Below are 23,545 nucleotides of genomic sequence, written 5' to 3' on the forward strand. Positions count from 1 at the left end.
CCTGTCTCAAGCCAATTTTCTTACTGTCCCACATTTGTTTGAAGTTCCAGAAGAAAGGCTGGTCACATTTCTGGCAGGAATCACTATCTAACCAATCAGGAGTCTAACATTAAAATGGAGAGAAAAAGGAGTTAGTTCATTAAAAGGTAACTCAAAAGCTTTAAGTTCAGGGTAGAAACATTATTCAGATAAGCACACCACTTTCCTGGATGATCACTGAAATTCAAAATTAAAAAGGGAGGATTTGTTTTGCATCATGTTCTGCCATTGATCATGAGGATAGTCTGGAAACCGCCTGAAGGCAGCACAGAACACTGATTCTACTATGCATACTCCAGTAATATTGGAATTCAAGCACTGTTACAGTCAAGAGACTTTAATTTTGCACTTTATCTAGATGCATCGAATCCTGTTTTCAAGAGGGTCCCTTGACAAACTACATTCAGACAGACATGTAATATTCTAGAATGCATCTTGAAAGATGCCACAATTGATCTATGACATTCAGCTGACAACTTTTTCAAAAACAACCACCTAGCATGGAATACAATATTAATTTAAGTTAGCACTGGTCAGTGGCTCCAAACAAATCTAAACCAGTTGTTTGCACTGTGCATTAAAATATAGCCAAGAATCAAAAACACTTGCATTTATAAAGCACTTTTTCATAAACACAGGATATTCCAAAGTGGTATGTAGTGATAGAGGAATTTTTAGTGCAGTCAGTCTTGGAATGTTGGGAATGCAGGAGCCAATATTGCCCTGGAGGAGATAATGGTGACCTGCCTTCTAGAGCTGCTGTGGTCCTTGGGATGTAAGGATACCCACAGGGCTGTTAGGGAGGGAGTTCCAGGATTTTGACGCAGCAACAGTAATAAACTGCTAAGTCAGTGTAGTGAGACTCTTCAGGAATACCACCACCTGCCAGTTCCCTTCAAACACCCTTACAGTTCCAAGTGATAGAGGTCACAAATTTGGAGGGCACTGTCAGAGGATTAAGAAAATTAGATGGAATAAGAAAAGATAACAATTACATTTCCACAGATCCTACACGAAATATTACTTCATGAACTACATAATAAGAGATAACCTATTTCGAATACGTTCTATTGCATTTGTAAAGTCAAGGTCAAACGTTACATACAAACCAGCAGTTTATCAAAGTACAGTGAAGCAAGCTCCTGACAACATGGGAAACATGGGAAGGTGGCATGAACTTTCCCAAACTCTCACTTAAAAAAATGACATCTGCACATGCATTAGATTAGATTCTCTTAATTTAGATTAGATTCCCTACCGTGTGGAAACAGGCTCTTCGGCCCAACAAGTCCACATCGACCCTCCGAAGGGCAACCCACCCAGACCCATTTCCTTACATTTACCCCTTCACCTAACACTATGGGTAATTTAGTATGACCAATTCACCTAACCTGCACATCTTTGGACTGTGGGAGGAAACTGGAGCACCCGGAGGAAACCCACGCAGACAGTTGCTCGAGGCGGGAATTGAACCCAGGTCCCTGGTGCTGTGAGGCAGCAGTGCTAACCACTGTGCTGCCCCTCTGCTTTACCCCGGAGGCTTAATACAGTACATGGAAAGAATTCCAGCAAAAGAAAATACGGCAGTCATATTAACAATGAACATCCAGCTAGTAATTCTGAGGATGAGCTACATTCAGTGTGATTGAAGACATTACAAATTTGCCTGCAGTTAATTAAATTAAAAACATAGCTCTAAAACAAAACTAAGAAATAAAGATGGAAATGTCTGATTTAAGAATGAGGCTAGCTTTAAGCTCCAAAAAACGTGCCACTTTCAGCTGTTAGTTCAAGACACTGCTGTGCTAAGGATACATGTTGCGCTATGCAGCTACTTCATATTGTCAATATTGCACTATAATTTACAAATTTCTTCCAATATAGCCATAAGGCAAACGGAATTGCCATAAATTTATGTTAGCCCTTCACTAACTTTTCTCCTCTTCTCCAAGAATACAAGCTCCATTTATCTGTGGTCTCATAAACCCAAATTACAGTCAGTGTCTCAAGAAAAGGCTTTCATCATGCGCAGGCCTTGACAATGTGGAAACAGCTTCAATTTTCTTTTTCTCTGTCCACCTGCTTAATGTTTTCGTCTGTATACAATTTTCTGCTCACTTCACAATTTACAATGTCTTTTTGCTTGTTTTTAAGTGAAAAAAAGTGATATTACCATCTATTTCCAAACATGATAATTAGCATGTGGAGTGAAAAACTGGGGGCATTGCTTGTCACTGTCAGTTAATTGGAGAGTTTTGTCTCAATTATTTCCTGATAACACAAAAACACCAAAACATTTGGAGGACTCAGCCAACAACAATTAAGCTTTTCTGCTCTCAACTGTTCACTGGATGTTTTCCACAATTAAGCTGCAGTGTAAGTTAATGCTCCTTTCAATTTTTGTGTGGTCTCTTCATTTCCATGCATAAAACTGTTAATTTGCTTTGTATGGCATCTTAAAAGGGGAGAACTTGTGAGTCGACACTACAATTCTTTTGTACTTACACAGCTTTGATGGAACAATGCTGTAAGCTGAATTCAATGCTTGGTTTAGACATAGATGTTTGCTACATAACAGGTCTTAGATAGATATTTGGAAGGGGGGGACAGACGGGAGTGGTTAATGTTGTGTTAAAGGATATAATGCTTTCAAAAATCATCAGCAAGCCAAGGAAAACAGAGATGTGCACAATATTAAGATTGCATAGTGTCCCAATATAACCAGCTGTGTTCTCTGTTTGTGCAGACCTAATGCACCAGAGAAATCTTTTCCCCAGTAAGACTTAACCGTTGGGAAATTTAGCCCAGTTTAATTTTATGTTTAGAAACCAAATATTTTGAAGATTTCAGAACAGATGCACCCCACCCCACGTGTGACAAACTTCTGTTTCATGTTACAGATGATAATCCACCTCCACATCCTTGCCCAGCACCTGCAAATATCCACAATCAACTTGTGGGTTTCAGTGTGAACATGGAATACCATTGCTCAATGCAAAACATCAAAAGCCAAGATCCTGAAAACACTTGCATTAAATTGAGGGACAAACTCAAAATTAAGGATTCTATTTTGGGTGCACAAAGTTTTGATTAAACAATTAAAATGCAAGGATTTGTGAAAAAACAAAGTTGCTAATTTCCACGAAAAACTATTTGAGGCAGTATTTAAAAATCTACTTTATTGACAGTTTAAACAAGTAAAAACTTAACATCACATGCATTTTTTTAGCATGCACGGACACAACATGTTAGTCCATTTGCTATTTATATTTAACAAAGGACTCATTAAGATGGGAAGCTGTTGGTTTAATGAAACCATATATTCCAGTTAAAGCATATGCTTGCTGGAAGTTTCATATGTAAATCTTTAAATGGTATCTCTTCCCTCAACACTCCTAGATACACTTGCTTCTGACTATTCTTGCTTCTTTCCTATCAGTTAATTGCCAACAGCTTAATAACTAATTGGTACTCTCTGCAGCCTTATTTGCTTGATGGCAGAGAAACAGCATCTACTCGCAGCAATGGAGAAAACTACAGTATGAGCATTTCAAGTCAATTCAACTTTACCACAGTCCTCATTTGGAAAATGACTAAAGGGGACAAAGGCTGGTAAATAAATAACCTAATTGAACTGCCATTCTACATAAACACCTGAGCCCATTAGTTAACAGCAGAATGCCAAATCTCGTTGCTCAATCAGTAGTTTTGTTAATTAGTGCGCAGAGTGAGTTAACCTGAAGCAGCTGGAATTATGAATTAGTTAGATGAACAAGTCTCGCAATCTAAAGCTACATTTCTTTTTAAATCCATGTTCAGACTAGTCCAAAATAGAAGTCACCACACTTAAAAATGTCTTGGCGTGATTGGACTGGCTAAGAGAAAGCCACAAAAGCAGACTGGGTGTCTCTCATTCCCAAGTTATGCGCTTGTTTATTTGTTGGACCAAGTGCCTGGATTCCTCCATTGGTTCCACAGATTACAGATTCAGCAACAGAAACTTCCAGGAACAGGCCACTTATTCAACTATTCTTTAACAGGTACACTACAACGATGACTCATCATTCCAGAAATCTGGCATACTTTCTTCTTGTTAGTGATAAATACCCTGAGCCAAACTTTAAAGGAAAAATCTGTCATTTAAAAAGTGTAAATATGTTGAAAACTGTATTGTACAAATATCACAGCAATGTTATTTAGTTGAATAACATCTTTGATAATTTTTCTCAGGATCAGCCAGATGTATAACAAGCAGATTCAGCTACCAAGAAATCTACATGGAGCCATAATTTTGATTTTGACATTTAACCAAGGCAGGAAGATGCAGAAGGAGAAAGTGAGGACTGCAGATGCTGGAGATCAGAGCTGAAAATGTGTTGCTGGAAAAGCGCAGCAGGTTAGGCAGCATCCAAGGAGCAGGAGAATCGACATTTCGGGCAGGAGGCTCATGCCCGAAACGTCGATTCTCCTGCTCCTTGGATGCCGCCTGACCTGCTGCGCTTTTCCAGCAACACATTTTCAGCTCAGGAAGATGCAGAAACAGATTAACAAGAGTCAAAGCTTTAGGTTAGAAAAGTGTTCAAGATCTTAAGTGAGCTAAACCCAGACTGTAATCCAGAAATTAAGAGCATTGTAGAAGTTTGAGAATTTGTATTCAATTTAAAAAGGAACCTGAAAATAAAGAGTTTATTTCAGTGAAAATGGACCTTAAACTGTAAAATGACATTGCTGCCTTAGTTTCTTAAAGGGAATATACTTGACTAATCAAACAGACAAACTATTCAGTTGAAGTTAGTTAACAATTGAAGAGCTGTTACGCCACTCAATGTAGTTTTCAGTCACCAAATAATTGAAAGTAGTTAAGAGAGGAGATTGGTGGAGAAATTACTGAGGGCTGCATGAAATTTAGTGATATGGTAGGCAAAAAAAAACTAATCATATTGAGCAGAGACTTAAGAGCAAAGAACAGAAATTCCTTACAAATGCGCAGGAGAACCTCTCTCATTAGCATCTTTCTTGCTCAAAGTGGGAGCAAGCAATGCTGGGTCTGGTTCTGGGGAACATTATGAATCAAATGGGAAGCATCTTAGGAATAGTTATCATAGCATAAACTTGATATTAGTAATGGAAAGGGGCTAGTTTCAGCAAATTGACAAGAAATCTAGCCCCAAGTTAATTCAAGGTGAATACTGGTAAGCCAAATGTAAAACAGCTCAGGTTGCCAATTTAAGGATGCTTTGGGTCTACCTTAAGTGTATGTCTGGGGGAATGAGTGAGCAGCCAAAGCCTGAGCTCCCATCAGGACAAAGAAGTTTGAGTCAGATAAAGCCAAAAAAAGCAGTGGAAAGCAGATATCAGTGTTATAACAACAAGGCTGAATATACTAAGTGCCGAAATGAAGGAACGAAACGAGAGATCTGGAGACAGAAGAAGAATAAAACACTTTTGAACATAGCACAAAATCCAAAGGTCTTCCAAAAAGCACATCAACAGTAAAAGGACAGTCAAAAGAGGAGAAGGGAGGAGGAACTATTGGTGAAGATGGAAAACAGAGATGAGGTAGTAAATGAGTACTTTGCACTAATCTTTGTACCAAGGACACAGCTTCTGTCAAAGCAGTGGTAAACAGTTGGTTGCCAGGATATTGCTAAAAACATATAAAGATAAGTAACTAGACAGCTCAAAGTAGATAGCGGTTCAGGTGGGCTACATCTTTTTTGTGAGCAAAGTCAGTGTCAAAGTCACACAGTGATGCTGCTGCAATTATCCTCAGATACAGGGTTGGTGCCAGAGAACCGGACGATTGCAAATATCACACCCTTGGTCTAAAAACAGGATAGGTAAGTTACCCGAGAGCCAAGTTGCTCTTGTAAGAGCAGGTACAGACATGGAAGGTGCAGTGGCCTCCTTTTGTGCTTCAGATAGCGTCATAGAGATGTATAGCACGGAAACAGACCCTTTGATCCAACTTGTCCATGCGGCCAGACATCCTAAATTAATCTAGTCCCATTTGCCAGCACTTGGCCCATATCTCCCCAAACCCTTCCTATTCATATACCCATCCAGATGCCTTTTAAATGCCGCAATTGTACTATCCTCCACCGCTTCCTCTGGCAGCTCATTCCATACACACAATATTTTGTTGCAGATATTTTCTAATTGGCCTGTTCAGAGATGTCATTACACACCCCTGGAGCAGGTGGGAAGTGAACTGGGGACTTCTGGCTCAGAGGTAGGAACACTAGCATTGCACCACAAGAGCCCCGTTCTGTCACCATTCCACGATTGTGTAATCCTGGCAGTGTGAAAGATATCGACTTTTAATGAAGAAAAGGCAGCATGGATTTATTAATTGGACAGACATGATTTGAGTTTTATTTTAATGAAGTAACAGAGGAGGTATACAAAGCATTGCAACTGAGGTTCTGGACATACACCTCCAAAAGATGATCAATAAGATGTCACATATAGGTACATTAGAAAATTTGAAGCCCATGAAGAAGAGATATTAACAGCATGGATTCTAAATTGGTTACTAGTAGTAAACAGTTATGGTAAATGGCCACTTTCTTTGTACAGGAGAGGGTTATATGCTGATCTTTCCCATTAAGTATTCAGACCAATGCATTTTAATGTATATTAATAACTTAGACTCTGGGGTACCGGGTGCAATTTTGAAATGTACAGATGAAACAACTCGTACATGAGGTTACTAGCGAGGAGGACTGCAACTGGGTTCAACAGAACAAATGGCAAGCTTGTAAAACACACAGATACATAGCTGATGAAACGCAACCCAAAAAATGAGTTAGCTAATTTTGCTAACAACCACCAATTATAAAATGGATGGGGTAAATACATGCCTGTGATAACTTGCATAACTTGGAAACAGGCAAGACAGGCAGATTACAAACACATAAAGGGAGTGAGGGCTTTAAAAAGAGGGATATAAAGCACAAGAGCAATGAAAAAGTTATTGTTTCATGGGATGTGAGCATTACTGGCAGGGAACTGAATGGCTTGTTAGGTCACTTCAGAGAGCAGTTAAGGGTCAACCAAATTGCAGTGGATCTGGACTTATACATCGACCAGACCAGGCAAAAACATCAGATTTCATTCCCGAAAGAACATGAGTAAACTAAACAGATTTTTACAGCAACTAACAACAGCTTCATGATCACCATTACTGAAGCTAACTTTTAATTTCTGCCTTATCAAGTTAATTTAAATTCACCCTACAACTCCACCAGCAGTCACAGGATTTTAATTTTTCTATGCATTCACTCATGGGATATTTTGGGAGGTGGGGTGGGGCATGTATCAGCATTTATTGACATCCATAGGTGCCCTCAAGAAGGTGGTAGTCAGCTCTCTACTTGACCCACTGCAGTCCATTTGCTGCAGATAGACCCATAATGCTGTGAAGGGGAGCATTCCAGGATTTTGACCCAGTGACAGAGGAACAGGTATATATTTACCAATCAGGATGGTGACTGGCTTGGAGGTGAGCATGCAGGTGGTAGTGTTCCTATGTATCTGCTGCTGTTTTTGTGTTCTAGATAGAAGTAGTTGTGGTTTGAAAGGGTGCTGTCTCAGGAGCCTTGGTAATTTTCTGCAGATAATAAACATTGCTGCAGTTGAATAATGTTAGTGTGGGAAATCAAATGTTTGTGGATGTGGATGATTTGAAACACTGTCTGCATAGCATTTGTCTAATCAATGGAGTAATAAGACCAGTGACATTACCACCATGACACCACCTCTCCCTAAATTATGCAAAATCTTCATAAAATATTTTTCATTTGGAAAACTAAGAACATAAGACTTTGAACAGGATACAAAAACTTTAATGTTTACAGAAATGATATATTAAAATTATTTGGACAGGCTGGAGGAGGTTTTCTCCTCAAAACGGAGGAGGCTTCAAGGAGATTTGATAGAGATGTTTTACAAACAATTTATACATGTTAAAAAAGTTACATTTTTTCCAATGGCAAAAAGATTGGTAACCAGGGAGCGTGTATTTAAGGTAATTCCAAAAGAACCAGAGATGACATGAAGATCTTTTTACTTCAAGTGTTTACAACTTGAAATGCTCAGTCTGGTCAAGTGGTGGACACACTCAAAAATAGCTTTTAAAAGGAAATTGCATAAATATTTAATGAAAATAGAACTCAAATGTTGGAAAATTAACAGCAAGTAAGGAAACTGGATTGCTCTTTCAAAACATCTGGCTCATACTTGGTGGACTGAGTGGTCTCCTCATGAACTATAAAACTGTGAAAGTCCTGGGGGGGAGAAGAAACTGGATGTCCTGACCTGGTCTGCTATTTATGTAACTTCTTTTTAAACCTTTGAAATGCAACTCTGGTTTGACACTAGAATTGGCTAACTCAACTGTTCTCTTAAGTGACTTGGTAAGACATTCAGTTGCATCAAACAATAAGCAGCAAAGAATGGGCAATTTTTGTCTACCAGCAATATCTATGACCAGATGAAAGTTATTGTTTAAAAGAAAACTTGCATTTATGAAATGCTCTTCATGATCACTGGACATCTCAAAGCACTTGGCCAATTAAGTACTGTAGAAGTGTGAGCACTGCTGCAAAGTAGGAAATACAGCAGCCAATTTGTGCACAGCAAGGTTTCACAAACAGCAATGTGATCATGATTAAATAAATTGTATTTATGATACTGATCGAAGGACAAATATTGGCCCCTCAGCTCTTCAAAATAGTGCAATGAGATGTTTTACATGCACAGGAGCAGTCAGATCAGGCATTGGTTAAAAAAGTTATCCCTCATCAACATTACGAAAAGACTGGATTACCTGATCATCATTAGTGTTGATTTGGGGAATTTGCTATGTGCAAATGGCCATTGCATTTCCGACACTATAACAATGATTACACTACAAAAGTACTTGGTTGACTGTACACAGTGAAGCACTTTGAGATGGCCAGTGGCTGACCAAAATCTGATTTCCCAGCCTGCTTTCCTCTGTGTTCCTGCTTTGCCAGGCTACAAGTCACTACTTTGTGCACTTTTTCCTGAAAAGCCATAAAATTCTCCTTGGCTCCCCACTTTTGTTGAGAATGTAACTAATGGTTATCAACACAGCAAGAGCAGCTCTGAACCATTACAAATAGACTAGCATCGAAATTAAGAACATTTTTTACTTTGGACTGACTCGAGTGCAGTACACGATGGAGGGAGGTGGAACTTTCACTGTTGAAAGCAAGTGAATCATTAGAAATGAGTTGGATTCTATTTGCATGGTGTTCAAATTTGAGGACTGAATGAAATTGCATGCTGACCTCTTGCCTCTTTACATCCATGTTCCACACAACAATCCCACCATCTGCACCACAAGAGATCAGCTGCCGAGTATGATGTGCATAACAAAGGGATTGAACTTTATCACTGTATGACAGAAACAGAACAAAGAGTTAGCTAAAGCAGCACAATTGCACTCATGCACAGGTCGGAAGAGCAAATATACATGTGAATCAATAATACTGCTGAACACTCACTTGTGGCCTTGTAGTTCAATGGCAGTTCCCTTTCTTCCTCCTATATCCCACATTATAATGGAATGATCGGAGCTACCCGAGAATAATGTCCGTTGAACTGGATCCCAACAAAGTGCAGTGATGCTGCCTGGAGGACAGAGGGATTTTATATGGTCCAAGTAATTGCTCTTTGGAAATAAAGCTTCAAACCATGCAAAAATAAAAATTACTAAATTTCCATTAAGTAGGTCAATTCAATCTTGTTTTTCTTTATTCATGGGATATGGACACGGCTGGCTAAGCCAGTATTTATTGCCCATTCCCTATTACCCTAGAGAAAGGGATGGTGAGCCTTTCCTTGAACTGCCGCAGTCCATAGGGGATAGGGACACCCAAGGTTTGATTACAGTGCAGTCACCTCATCAGATACTTCAGGAGACACAACCTCTCTGCACTCCCACCAACCACAGTGAAGCTCCAGAGGTTTGTCACTGTGACTTGTGTCAGAAATTGGACTGCTACCAAAAACATTCACGTACACGCTCTCTACATTGCATCTGATTTCAACTGTATGCTGACATTTTGTTCAACTTTTACCATTTCAGAACCAATAGCAGCTGCCATGCTTTCCATCACCAACATGCTTCTTGACAATTTGAATATGTGTGGACCTTTATCTAGAAATAATCTAAAACATCATTCACATTTTAAACATATTCACATATCAATGAGGGAAATATTGTAAAATCAATGGGCAGAGGCTGAGGACTGTGTGATTGCACATCATTGGGTAGAGACAGGGAGACAAACATGAACGTCAACTAGACAAGCTCTGGTTAGCTTACCACTATGTCCTTTGAATGTTGTCACAATAGAACAATTGTCTTGTTCAAGCTTCAAAATAGTCACCTGCCCAGAATAATCTCCAACAAAAGCATGTCGTGTTTCAATATCAAATCTGAGACTGATGGTTATGGAAAAGTACGAAAGGTCGTCTTCAGTAAACAAGGTGCCATAAGCCACATTCTACCTAAGATAGCACACCATTAGTATTGAGGATACTGCAGACATGAGGCACAAGCAGAAGTTCTGTGGGTGCCTAACCTTCGACCACTCTCTGAACAATGCCACGTGAAGCTTTTGTCCTGTCCTGTGCTCAGCACCCATTCCATTTCCAAAATAAATAGGACCATTGTCACTCGGTTTTGATGAGCTGTGGGAAACAAAAAGGAACAAAGAGTTTGGCTCTCGAACGCTCTTGCATTTTAGTTTAACATAAAGAAAACATCTCAAAGTGGTAAATGGTTGCAACATAAATCAAGGCCAAAGCAAAATCTCCCAATTCATAGTATTGCTACATTCATGGGAACATTCTGAATCATACACAACAGTTGAATATCCCCAATTTCAAATAGCAAAGAAAAATAGATTGGCACAAATTACGACTTCCACTAGTTTCAGTATAGACCTGGCTTCTAGGATATTATGCAAGTTTTAAAAATAACGAGGGAAATAAAGAGAGTTAAATGGTAGTTGTCTTTTCCCTAGGATGGGGGATTTTAAGACATGGGAAGGCACATGTTTAAGGTGAAGGGAGAGTGATTTAAAAAGGACATGACGGGCAAATTTTTTTTTTTTTTTTTTTTTTTTACAGAGGATGGTTCGAATGTGGAAACAACTTCCTGGGGAAATGCTGTATGATTCCGATTCATTAAGTGCTCTGCGTAAGAATGAAAGCTCAGCCTGCGCAACAGGAAGATGTCGAAGCTGTGCATGCCAATAGCTCTCAAGCATGATTTTTTATAGCTGCACAAAAGAAAGCAAGCAAATGTGTAGAACTAAACTTGGACCAAAAAAATGTGCTTTGGCATTGGCACTGAATACCAAAAATGTAAAAAAACTGCAGGCTCATGCACAGCTGCTCTTTGCTCCAGCAATTTCTTCAAGCTGAACACCATGCTCCCAAGCACCTCAATCCAAAGCAGAGGAATTGCTCATTTATGGTATTTTGCTCATTTGCCCAGAAATTTTTTTTTAAATCCCTCCCACCACCCCCACACTATTGGACTGTAGTATCACAAAGGCCCTTTCATAATCCAAAGTGATAATTTTCTATGTGGAAATGCTATTGATATTGAGAAACTAGGGAGACCAAGGGTCACATGCTTAGTATCTGGACATTGTAATAAGTAATGCCTACTCGCAAGCATCAGTTTAATCTCTGCAGCTACCAAGAATATAATCAACTCAGTTCAGTTTCATGGAAGCACAGCAGCTCATGTGGTCTATTTATAACATCAGGCCATGGGTAGAATAACAAGATTAAAAACCATAGTTACTCAAATCAGCTCAAACAAACTAGGACTGCTTGTTTCAGTGAAATGGACTAAGGAGGACGAGGGATCAGAATCCCAAGTAATATGAAGGCCTGAACTAGGTTAGGTGGAAGAGTTTTCTGGTCAGAAAACAGAGCATCTATTGGTGCTATTGCCCACTCTCATGACTCACTGAAATCCTTCAACCAAGAGTTAGAGTTGCTTCAGGGAAGGACAAAAATCACCTTGTTGACAAGGTACCTTTTGTATGCAGCCAAGTGGTCTTCTTGACTAGTTTTGTTCCCTGAAAAGGGATTTCCCGACTTAGCCACCCTGCCCCCCACAGTTGGCCTGGATGCTTGATCTAGGTATTCATTTCACTGAAGACAGCAACATTCGGTGGGGTGCAATGTACCTGTCTCAGGAAGGAACAGTGGCACTACATTGGAAGGGTTAAAAGGATTAGTAGGTCTTCCACTGTGATGGGCAGTGAACTTTGAGTTAAGCACTGATAGGCTGTTCCATGATCTTTTCAGCATAGCATCAACCAGTTTTCAACCTCACTGTGACAAGCCAGCATCTCATGTCTCTGGATGGTTCACAAAACCTCACACCAAGGGTTTGCCCCAGGTTACCAGCTCTGAACTCTGATGCAAAGTCTTGGGAAACACCATGGATAGGTAAAATAGCAGTTTTCTCACCCTTAGCAGGAATGAAAATATATAGTCATCAGTTCTTATGCTTTCAGACTTTTCCCTTACTCTGAATTATCATAGAATCCCTACAGTGCGGAAGCCAGCCATTTGGCCCACCGAGTGTACACACACCCTCCGAGGAGCATCCCACCCAGACCATTCCCCTACCCCTATTAGTCTCCACTTCCCCTGATTAATAGACCTAGCCGAGATATCCCTGAACCCTACGGGCAATTTAGCATGTCCAATTCACCTCACCTGCACATCTTTGGATTGTGGGAAGAAACTGGAGCACCTGGAGGAAACCCACACAGACACAGGGAGAACATGCAAACTCCACACAGATAACTGTCCAAGACTGGAATCGAACCCACGTCCCGGGCACTGAGGCAGCAGGGCTAACCACTGAGCTACTATGCTGCCCTGGGGAATTAATCAAGAAATTCCTTACCGAGGTAGCTCTTTGCAGAAGTCATTTTGTTGTAGTCCTCTGACAAAATAAACTCCTGACAAAAGACAAAATATTGTAAACTTCCCTTGTATCATTTGTATGAAGATTTAAGCTACTGCATTAAAACACCAGAAATTTCAGTTCGTTAAAATTTTAAGAAAATTTAGCATCAGATTTTATTTTTAAAAGACAGTGTGTACTGAAACTTGGCAGATTTCTGAATAGGATTTGTCTACTATTCACCTCATCAGTGCAACAAACAGTCATATTAAATAGTTTGACATAGAAGATATGAGGATCAGTGAGTTAAGGACATAGAGAAGGTGATTCATAAATCTGCATTAATGATTGCTACTGTTAACTTTGTTGAGATTAATGCCCTGGAACCATTAGGTGTTTGTGGGAGAGCAAGTTAAACAGTTCGATGGTGCTTTCTTATTAAGATGAACCCGGAATGTATTAACTCACTTTTTTGTTTGTAAAGTATTAGCTACCGAGAAAATGTTTCACAGTGTTAAAATATAGCCAGAACACATCCTAAACTACAGCTAACAAGGAGGACCCCAAACACAGGAACTTTGGATTTGAAGACAGGTAATCCACATTGTATGAACGATTAAAATAAAAACCAAGGATTTCCCCAAATAGCCTCCTATTTAATACAATTCATATAACATGACAAACTATTCCAGTCAAGAATAAGAAGGCTCCTTAACCAGTCCACGCACTTATTCTCTCATTCAGCATCCTCCATGCTCCCTCAATTAATTTGATGAGTATAACCTCTGATTTCCTTCCTCTCGTATGTTTATAGTAAGCCTCCCCTTGAATACATTTATATAATTAGCCTCAATTACTCCATATGGTTCCACTGTCTGCTTTTAACACACTTATTCTGAGTTCCTTCCCCAATTTCTTGGTCAATACCTTCATTTGGCAGCTTCTACCCAGCATACAATGAAAGAACTCTCTGAAGACACAAAGACCCAATTTATTCATCATTTCAGTGTCAGTGTAACCTCACAATTTTAGGATTATCCTTGTAAATCCTTTTTACATCTTTGCATGCTTCTATACCATCTGCATGTTATGACAATGAGACTGCAAACAATTCTCTCAATGTAATTTGATATGAACTTAGATTAACTTTTAGAGTTTTCAATTCTCAAAAACAAATTCACCTCATCGGTCTTAAATGGGCGGCAATTAATTTTTAAACGTGAACCTTGGTTCTACAACTTCCCACAAGATGAAACATTCTTTCCACATCCACCTGGTCGAGACTTCAGGATGTTATGAGATATATCCATCTCTTAATTTTTAAAAACTCTGTTAGATACAACCCTAACCTGTCCATCCTTTCCTCAATACAGCATGACCAATCCATGACCATGTGGTTAATGCTCACTGAACTGCTTCCAAAACATTTACGTTGGTCCTTCAATAAGGAGACTGATAGTCGACATGGTACTCTACACTCAATTAGCTTTTTCTTGGATTTGGTTATCTTTTTATTTGATTGACGATGGTAAATTGCTTTTGCAGATTTCCAAGCTCAGTGTAAGGATGTAGGTTTATTAACGCAAGGGTACTCCAACAACTATCATTGCAACCATGCTAAATACAACTCTTTCATGCTACTCCTCCAAGTCGGTTTCTCCAATTATAATCAACACATTTCTTTGTTGTTTGTTATGATGGCCGATTCCCAAATCATTGGTCCCTAATGGCAGAAAATAATAATGCATTAGCACCCCACCAGTAAATTCATATCAGGATCTAAATAAGTTCCAAAGCAAACAAGCTCAAACTAAAATAGACATCCTAGGAGAATTGCGAGTGCATGTGTAATATACACACACACGATGTACTTGCAAATTGATCCATCCAAAAGACAAATGAAACTACTACAAACCAGCACAAGTGTGTTGTCATAGCGTAGAGCTTGACGGTGAGGTCATGCCAAAAGCCTCCAGCCAGAATTACTGACTCCATAAAGGGTGAACAAGTCTGGAAGAAACTTGTAATTTCTGAAGTCTGATGGATGAAGGCTAAAGAGTAGGCAATGTCTTAAAATAAACTGCTTTTAAATTGAGACAAGGGAATCATTTCAACTGAATGGATGGTCTCCACTGCTCATTTTAACAAGATGAAAGGACCTGTCATTCATACCCAAATTTACAATCAGATACCCATTCCAATGTAAACAAAATAGGTCTTGAATTTTGAGAAGCTAATAAATAGAGATGAGACCTTGCTCCCTAATTGACTTACTCTATTGCTCTAGTCCTTCACCTCTGAACTACTCACTCTTCAATCTCTTTGGCGTTTCAGCAGCTAATGATTACCCCTGCAGCTCAGCCATGGTATACCTTTCTCATCTTCAAACATTCCCTCAAGGACTGTGACCTTCACATTTTTACTCACTGTGCATTGCCTAGGAAAGTACTGAGAGGTTTCTGCACAGGGGCCTCCAAATTTCTACGGCATTTGCCTCACCCCTCAGAGCATTGCATCTGCTTTGTTTTAAGAATTCAGCGTTTTCTGAGGTCATGCTCCTCATGCCATTTGCATTATCCAATAGTGTCACTTGCGCTTCTCTGCCCCCAAATGCCCACATAATCAAATGAGGAGAAAGTGAGGACTGCAGATGCTGGAGATCAGAGCTGGAAATGTGTTGCCGGAAAAGCGCAGCAGGTCAGGCAGCATCCAGGGAACAGGAGAATCAACGTTTCGGGCATAAGCCCTTCTTCAGGAATGAGGAAAGTTTGTCCAGCAGGCTAAGATAAAAGGTAGGGAGGAGGGACTTGCGGGAGGGGCGTCAGAAATGCGATAGGTGGAAAGAGGTCGACGATGCCCTTCAACGCATCTCTTCCACTTCCTGCTCCTCCGCCCTTGAGCCCCGCCCCTCCAACCGCCACCAGGACAGAACCCCAGTGGTCCTCACCTACCACCCCACCAATCTCCATGTACAGCGCATCATCCGCCATCATTTCCGCCACCTCCAAACGGACCCCACCGCCAAGGATATATTTCCCTCCCCTCCCCTATCAGCATTCAGTAAAGACCACTCCCTCCGTGACTCCCTCGTCAGATCCACACCCCCCACCAACCCAACCTCCACTCCCGGCACCTTCCCCTGCAACCGCAGGAGGTGCAAGACTTGCGCCCACACCTCCCCCCTCACCTCCCTCCAAGGCCCCAAAGGAAACTTCCATATCCACCACAGATTCACCTGCACCTCCACACACATCATCTATTGCATCCTCTGCACCCGATGTGGCCTCCTCTATATTGGGGAGACAGACAGCCTACTTGCGGAGCGTTTCAGAGAACATCTCTGGGACACCCGGACCAACCAACCCAACCACCCTGTGGCTCAACATTTCAATTCCCCCTCCCACTCCACCAAGTTTATGCAGGTCTTTGGACTCCTCCATCGCCAGACTACAACAACACGACGGTTGGAGGAAGAGCGCCTCATCTTCCGCCTAGGAACCCTCCAACCACAAGGGATGAACTCGGATTTCACCAGTTTCCTCATTTCCCCTCCCCCCCACCTTGTCTCAGTCAAATCCATTGAACTCAGCACCGCCTTCCTAATCTGCAATCTTCTTCCTGACCTCTCCGCCCCCACCCCAGTCTGACCTATCACCCTCACCTTGACCTCTTTCCACGTATCGCATTTCCGACGCCCCTCCTCCCTACCTTTTATCTTAGCCTGCTAGACAAACTTTCCTCATTCCTGAAGAAGGGCTTATGCCCGAAACGTCGATTCTCCTGTTCCCTGGATGCTGCCTGACCTGCTGCGCTTTTCCAGCAACACATTTCCAGCACATAATCAAATGCCACAGCACTTCTTCGCGTTACTAGAACCATCAGACTCTGCCTAATATCTCGCTGTGCAGAATGCTACTGGACCGAGGCCAAGTCTCCTACAAAGATACCAGTAACAACATTGATATCAGTTTTGTGGTCTGATAGTCATTAATACCTGTGGATTTATTGCAGGTGAAGCTTATTTTGTCAGCTGTCAGACTAACCTTGACACTGGTGTTCCAGCTCACCTGCAGGGGATTAAAAGGTACTGCCTTGGCTGTAAGTCTGAGTGCAAGTATCTGACCAGTCCAGTTCATCAGTTAACTGTCATGAACAGCTACGCCATGAAGCAACAATCTTCAACTTCAACTAGACTAATGGCATTCAATTCCTAGATTTGTTGGGCATTTGAGGCAAAAATAGAAATCCAAGTTTTTCTGCCCTTTGGGAAACCCCTGAAGTCCTCAGCCAAAATGGCCTGTCGTGTTCACTGGTGAATATCTTTCTTGACTGTGCTAAGGAGATAGTGTGCTGCTATCACAGCAGCGGCAAGCAGATTTCAGTTCAGACCACTTCACGCACTCTTCTCCTCTGCCATCAATTGCCAATGACACAGTGATGATATTCACCAATGAAGGGAAATATTAAGCTGAGAAGGGCAGTGTTCAAGTGGACAAATTCTCCCACTACCTGATCTGTGACAACTACTCACCCCAAGAAAACTTCTGTGCAAAAACAAAAATTTCTCTGTCTACATGGCATGAGAATGAACAAAGAAGATGCCTCTTAAAAAAATACTAAACACAAACACAGGGGGGACACTTGAGATATTTACAAAACATTCCCCTCATTCACAGTCAGGTACTCACTGAGACTGTACCATTGTCCAGCCCTACAGAAAGCCGCCTTGTTTCTGGATTGAAGGACATGCTTGAACATGCAGCTGTGGAAAAGAAAAATGTGCACTGTAATGTGGATTGGTCAACATGAATATTTTCCAAGTGCCAAAAGTTAGTTTTAATTCACACTTTAAAGTTGTGTATTTTTCAATGCAACACCATTCCATAACATTCATTAAAAGTTCTACATATCTATCAAGATGTCCTAAAAAAAATGGATGACAAACCGAATGCATGCAATTCCACTTCTCCCAAAGGTTAACATGTATAATTCTGTGCAACTATATGGAGCACTCAACAGTATCCAGAAGTTAACCAAGACCTCTCCCATTCACTTGGAGCTACAAACGCCAACCTGTTAAGACTGCCACACACAATGTCTGGCAAGGCCTGGCTACTGTCCTCCAACTCCATCACAAATAATCTTGCAAAGGAATCACAAATGACATTATTCTGCCCGCAAAAGAATTTCAAGCATGTCATAACACAGGAACAAAAGTTGGAATGCCTCTTTGTATAGACCCGCGTCTGGGCTTTAAAACACAGTTTCTGTGTCATAACTTGTACTTTTTTCCTAAAAATACTGAGAACTGCAGATGCTGGGAAAACTGAAAAGAACTGTTCTGATGAAGGATCACGAGACCCGAAATGTTAAGTCTGCTTTCTCTCCACAGATGCTGCCAGACCTGCTGAGCTTTCCCAGCAATTCCTGTTTTCCTTCTTACTTTTAAGTGTTGGGTGATTACAGCACAGAAACTTGCACAACCAAAACACTAATTTTTGCAACAGTGAAGCTACATCAACAACATTTCAGGTCTCAAGTATACAGTGGAAAGAAGAAGGGCTTATGCCCGAAACGTCGATCCTCCTGCTCCTTGGATGCTGCCTGACCTGCTGCACTTTTCCAGCAACACATTTTCAGCTCAAGTACACAGTGCACTCACTGACTGTGTGGACCACAGGAACAGCAGAAAGCTATACAGCAACTTAAGCTTGGCATGCCATTCTGGCATAGTCTCAGAATAAAGGGATGCCAATTCAAGACTGAGCTGAGGAGCATTTTCGTTCTCTCAGTGGATTCAGTCTTAACTCCTTGCCAGAGAGAGCTGTGGGAGCATACTTAAGGCTGAGATAGATAGATTCTTGATCAGTAGGGAAATCAAGGGTTATGAGGAAGGGGCAGGAAACTGGATGTGTGTTATGTCAGATCAGCCACAATCCTATTAAAAATGGTGAGCAGGCTCAAGGGACTGAACTATCTACTCCTGTTCCTATTTCTTGTGGTCTTATTCAATTAGATCATAGTTGACCTGTATCTCAACTCCACCTGCACACCTTTACCTTTTAATAACCACATCCAATAAACATTTATTTCATCTAATTCAAAACCATGCAGAGTGGGTAGCTGGTGAACTCATCGATGCGGCTAAGGGTTCAATCAACTGTTATGGCACTGAGAAGAATGAGCTGGAGTGTGGGGCCAAATCTGACTGTTAATTTGGTAATGTGCGCCATTTCTGTGGCTCTATAAGGCGCGACATGAATAGGAATGGCTCAGAGGGATATGGGCCAGATGCTGGCAAATGGGACTAGATTAATTTAGGATGTTTGGTCAGCATAGATGAGTTGGACAGAAGAGTCTGTTTCTGTGCTGTACATCTCTCAGTCTCTATCTGCATTGTCTAATAAACTGAACAAAAGACAAAAAAAAAACAACTTTGGTTGAAAGATAGATGGAAAAACAAAAAGTTAAGATGCAGAATTCCATAATATCCCACAAGACAAAAAACTCAGGTTTATCAACTTAGTCACCCTCCCACTTTTACTATTAGGTTGGTTTCCTACTATTGGAAGTGGGCGTTGGCAAAAGTACAAATTCAGCTGGTGCAAAACCCCATAGAGACAGCCAGCTGTTATTAAAAGAGACATCTTGGGAGGCTATCTGCATATTCACATTCTATTCAGCAGAGAGAGGAAAGTATATTGTTTTCTCATTGATTCTGACAGTATCAGTGGGAGATAGACCAGATGAGTCATGCATGCATTTCAGTGAATATATAAAATACAATGCTCCCAACTTCACAGTACAAGCAAGTTCCCATTTTGAGGAGAAACTAATACTATCTTCAGTTCACGACAGAAGAGGAGTATTTCATTCATTTATTTTCTTCTCAGTCTCTTCCTATCCTTTCACAATCCACTGACTTCATATTAAACAAACACTTCGCCATTGCACCAAGTGCCACTCACCGTTGGCAGAAATCAGATTTGGTCCGTCCTTAATTATGTTCTCCTCTACACTAAACATGACCTGGAGTTGTCCTTCTGATTCAATGTGTCACAAAAACATAAAAAAAAAACTTGGAGACAATATATACATTCCTCTCCACCACGTAAATTTCTCTTGAACTACTGTTCCAAATTCCTTTTAAGAGGTTTTTCCAGACAATTACAGCATCTGACCCAAAGAGCCATTTTTCACCAGAGGTTCAACATGTGTCCGGTCTGCTCAAAGGAATTCATCATTAACGAGCACAAATACGGTCTCAAATATTCACATCTGCATTTCTGACAAGAGAATGGATGAAAACTCAAGAGGAATCAAAATGAGTGACATGTGCCCAGATTACAGAGGAGGAAGTGCTGGATGTCTTGAAACGGTGAAAGGTGGATAAATCCCCAGGACCTGATCAGGTGTACCCGAGAACTCTGTGGGAAGCTAGAGAAGTGATTGCTGGGTCTCTTGCTGAGATATTTGTATAATCGGTAGTCACAGGTGAGGTATCGGAAGACTGGAGGTTGGCAAACATGGTGCCACCGTTTAAGAAGGGCAGTAAAGACAAGCCAGAGAACTATAGACCGGTGAGCCTGACCTTGGTGGTGGGCAAGTTGTTGGAGGGAATCCCGAGGGACAGGATGTACATGTATTTGGAAAGGCAAGGACTGATTCGGGACAGGATGTACATGTATTTGGAAAGGCAAAGTCTGATTCGGCTTTGTGCGTGGGAAATCATGTCTCACAAACTTGATTGAGTTTTTTGAAGTAGTAACAAAGAAGATTGATGAAGGCAGAGCAGTAGATGTGATCTATATGGACTTCGGTAAGGCGTTCGACAAGGTTTCCCATGGGAGACTGATTAGCAAGATTAGATCTCATGGAATACAGGAAGAACTAGACATTTGGATACAGAACTGGCTCAAAGGTAGAAGACAGAGGGTGATAGTAGAGGGTTGTTTTTCAGACTGGAGGCCTGTGACCAGTGGAGTGCCACAAGGATCAGTGCTGGGCCCTCTACTTTTTGTCATTTACATAAATGATTTGTATGCGAGCATAAGAGGTACAGTTAGTAAGTTTGCAGGTGACACCAAAATTGGAGGTGTAGTGGACAGCGAAGAGGGTTCCCTCAGATTACAACAGGATCTGGACCAATGGACTGAGAAGTGGCAGATGGAGTTAATTCAGATAAATGCGAGGTGCTGCATTTTGGGAAAGCAAATCTTAGCCGGACTTATACACTTAATGGTAAGTTCCTAGGGGGTGTTGCTGAACAAAGAGACCTTGGAGTGCAGGTTCATAGCTCCTTGAAAGTGGAGCCGTAGGTAGATAGGATAGTGAAGGCGGCATTTGGTATGCTTTCCTTTATTGGTCAGAGTATTGAGTACAGGAGTTGGGAGGTCATGTTGCATGTTCCAACGGTTAGGCCACTGTGTGCAATTCTGGTCTCCTTCCTATCGGAAAGATATTGTGAAACTTAAAGTCTTCAGAAAAGATTTCGAAGGATGTTGCCAGGGTTGGAGGATCTGAGCTACAGCGATCAGCTGAACAGACTGGGGTTGTTTTCCCTGGAGCGTCGGAGGCTGAGGGGTGACCTTATAGAGATTTACAAAATTATGAGGGGCATGGATAAGATAAATAGGCAAAGTCTTTTCCCTTGGGTCGGGGAGTACCGAACTAGAGGGCATAGGTTTAGCGCGAGAGGGGAAAGATATAAAAGAGACCTAAGGGGCAACTTTTTCACGTGTATGGAATGAGCTTCCAGAGGATGTGGTGAAGGCTGGTACAATTGCAACATTTAAGAGGCATTTGGATGAATAGGAAGGGTTTGGAGGGATATGGGCCGGGTACTGGCAGGTGGGAATAGATTGGGTTGGGATATCTGGTCGGCATGGACGGGTTGGACCGAAGGGTCTGTTTCCATGCTGTACATCTCTATGACTCTATGTGCCAATTTTTCTCCTCCCCAATAAAGGGTACATAACAATGATCAAACATCCAATGGAATATCACTCAGTAAAACACTGTGCCATAACCTAACAGCTAATATGTTACTTCGCTCAGGATAACACAGATTGTTAGAAACAAGCAGGGGTTCAAGGCTACAGTAATTGATTGTCATTTTAGCAATGCTTACACTGAGAACCATTTATCCAGTTTTGAAAGAATGCATACAAAAATAATCAAGTGAGGTTGTCATGTTTGGATTTTAGACAAACAGTAAAGCAATTTAATCATGGATCAGACTGTGACAAGAGAAAAAAATTCCAGTCTACCAAGACATAAATGGTACACTCTTCAAATTTCTTGAAACTAGCGAGATTTCATTCCACAGTTTATGATTCAATGGTACTAAGGTCATCAAAATATTTATGTATCATGACTACAGTTAATCTTCACAAAACAGTAAGGAAATATAAATAATTTTATCTGAAAAGCGAATTATGATTTTAAATGCATTGTAAATATTTATCTTTTTCAGACAAAGGAGAAATTGCAGTGGTCTGGTAAGAGAGTAGGCTCAGGCGAACTAACTGAATGTGTCTTCCAAAGAGCGAGCCCAGACAGGGTAGGCTTAATGCCTCTGTCAGCTGTACCATTCTCTAGACTGCAATCAATGTTCATGTAAGCCCACATATTGGAAATCTCAAATTGGGCCAAGCACCAGATACAGAGGGCAAGCGAAATTTCCAGCATCCAAGAGTCTCAGATACATATTCCACTTGTCAAACTTCAATTTAAAATAATGAACTTTTATTTCACATTTCATTTGCCATCCTAAATCAATGACAGCCAATATGAAAGACCCATTCCAATTTAAATAACCACTTTTTAAGAATGATTTGGAGATGCCGGTGTTGGACTGGGGTGTACAAAGTTACAAAGCACACCACACCAGGTTATAGTCCAACAGGTTTAATTGGAAGCACTAGCTTTCGGAGCGCCACTCCTTCACCAGGTGATTGTGGAGTACACAATTGTAAGACACAGAATTTATAGCAAAAGTTTACAGTGTGATGGAACTGAAATTATACATTGAAAAATACCTTGATTGTTTTCTTCCTACCCATGGCGAGGAGTCACTGATAAAACTATACAGTGATATCAACAAGTTTCATCCCACCAAACTCACCATGGACTACTCTCTACCTGTCTCACTTTGGACACATGCATCTCCATCCAAGGATGGACACCTCAGCACCACACTCTACCGCAAACCCACAGACAACCTCACAAAGTGACACTTCTCCAGCTTCCACTCAAAATATATTAAAACAGCCAATCCCTATGGACAAGCCCTATGTGTACACCGGATCTGCTCAGATGAGGAGGAAAGTGACGAGACCCTAGAAGTACTCAGGGATGCCCTCATAAGAACGGGGTATGGTGCTCAACGCATCGACCATCAGTTGCAATGTGCCACAGCAAGGAACCGTAATGACCTCCTCAGGAGACAGACACGCGCTGCAACCGACAGGTACCCTTTGTTGTTCAGTACTTCCCAGGAGCAAATAAACTACGCCATGTTCTTCACAACCT

The 23,545-nt window shown here is 41.1% G+C and overlaps 1 protein-coding gene across 1 annotated transcript in view; it reads right to left on the reverse strand.

Annotated features, from left to right (window-relative positions):
* wdfy2 (WD repeat and FYVE domain containing 2) overlaps positions 1–23,545 on the reverse strand; it is a 51,316-nt gene that overhangs the window by 15,750 nt on the left and 12,021 nt on the right. Inside the window, exons 3-9 of the mRNA XM_043700437.2 lie at positions 17,701–17,774; positions 13,013–13,067; positions 10,614–10,764; positions 10,397–10,509; positions 9,573–9,699; positions 9,357–9,462; positions 2–103 (exon numbers count right to left, since the gene is read on the reverse strand). Of these exons, the coding sequence (XP_043556372.1) occupies positions 2–103; positions 9,357–9,462; positions 9,573–9,699; positions 10,397–10,509; positions 10,614–10,764; positions 13,013–13,067; positions 17,701–17,774 (728 nt within the window). The remainder of the gene's footprint in view (position 1; positions 104–9,356; positions 9,463–9,572; positions 9,700–10,396; positions 10,510–10,613; positions 10,765–13,012; positions 13,068–17,700; positions 17,775–23,545) is intronic.

This window comes from Chiloscyllium plagiosum, unplaced genomic scaffold, assembly GCF_037043375.1.
Source record: "Chiloscyllium plagiosum isolate Xiang-an unplaced genomic scaffold, Cpla_swu_hap1 HiC_scaffold_12, whole genome shotgun sequence".
NCBI classification, from domain to species: Eukaryota; Metazoa; Chordata; class Chondrichthyes; order Orectolobiformes; family Hemiscylliidae; genus Chiloscyllium; species Chiloscyllium plagiosum.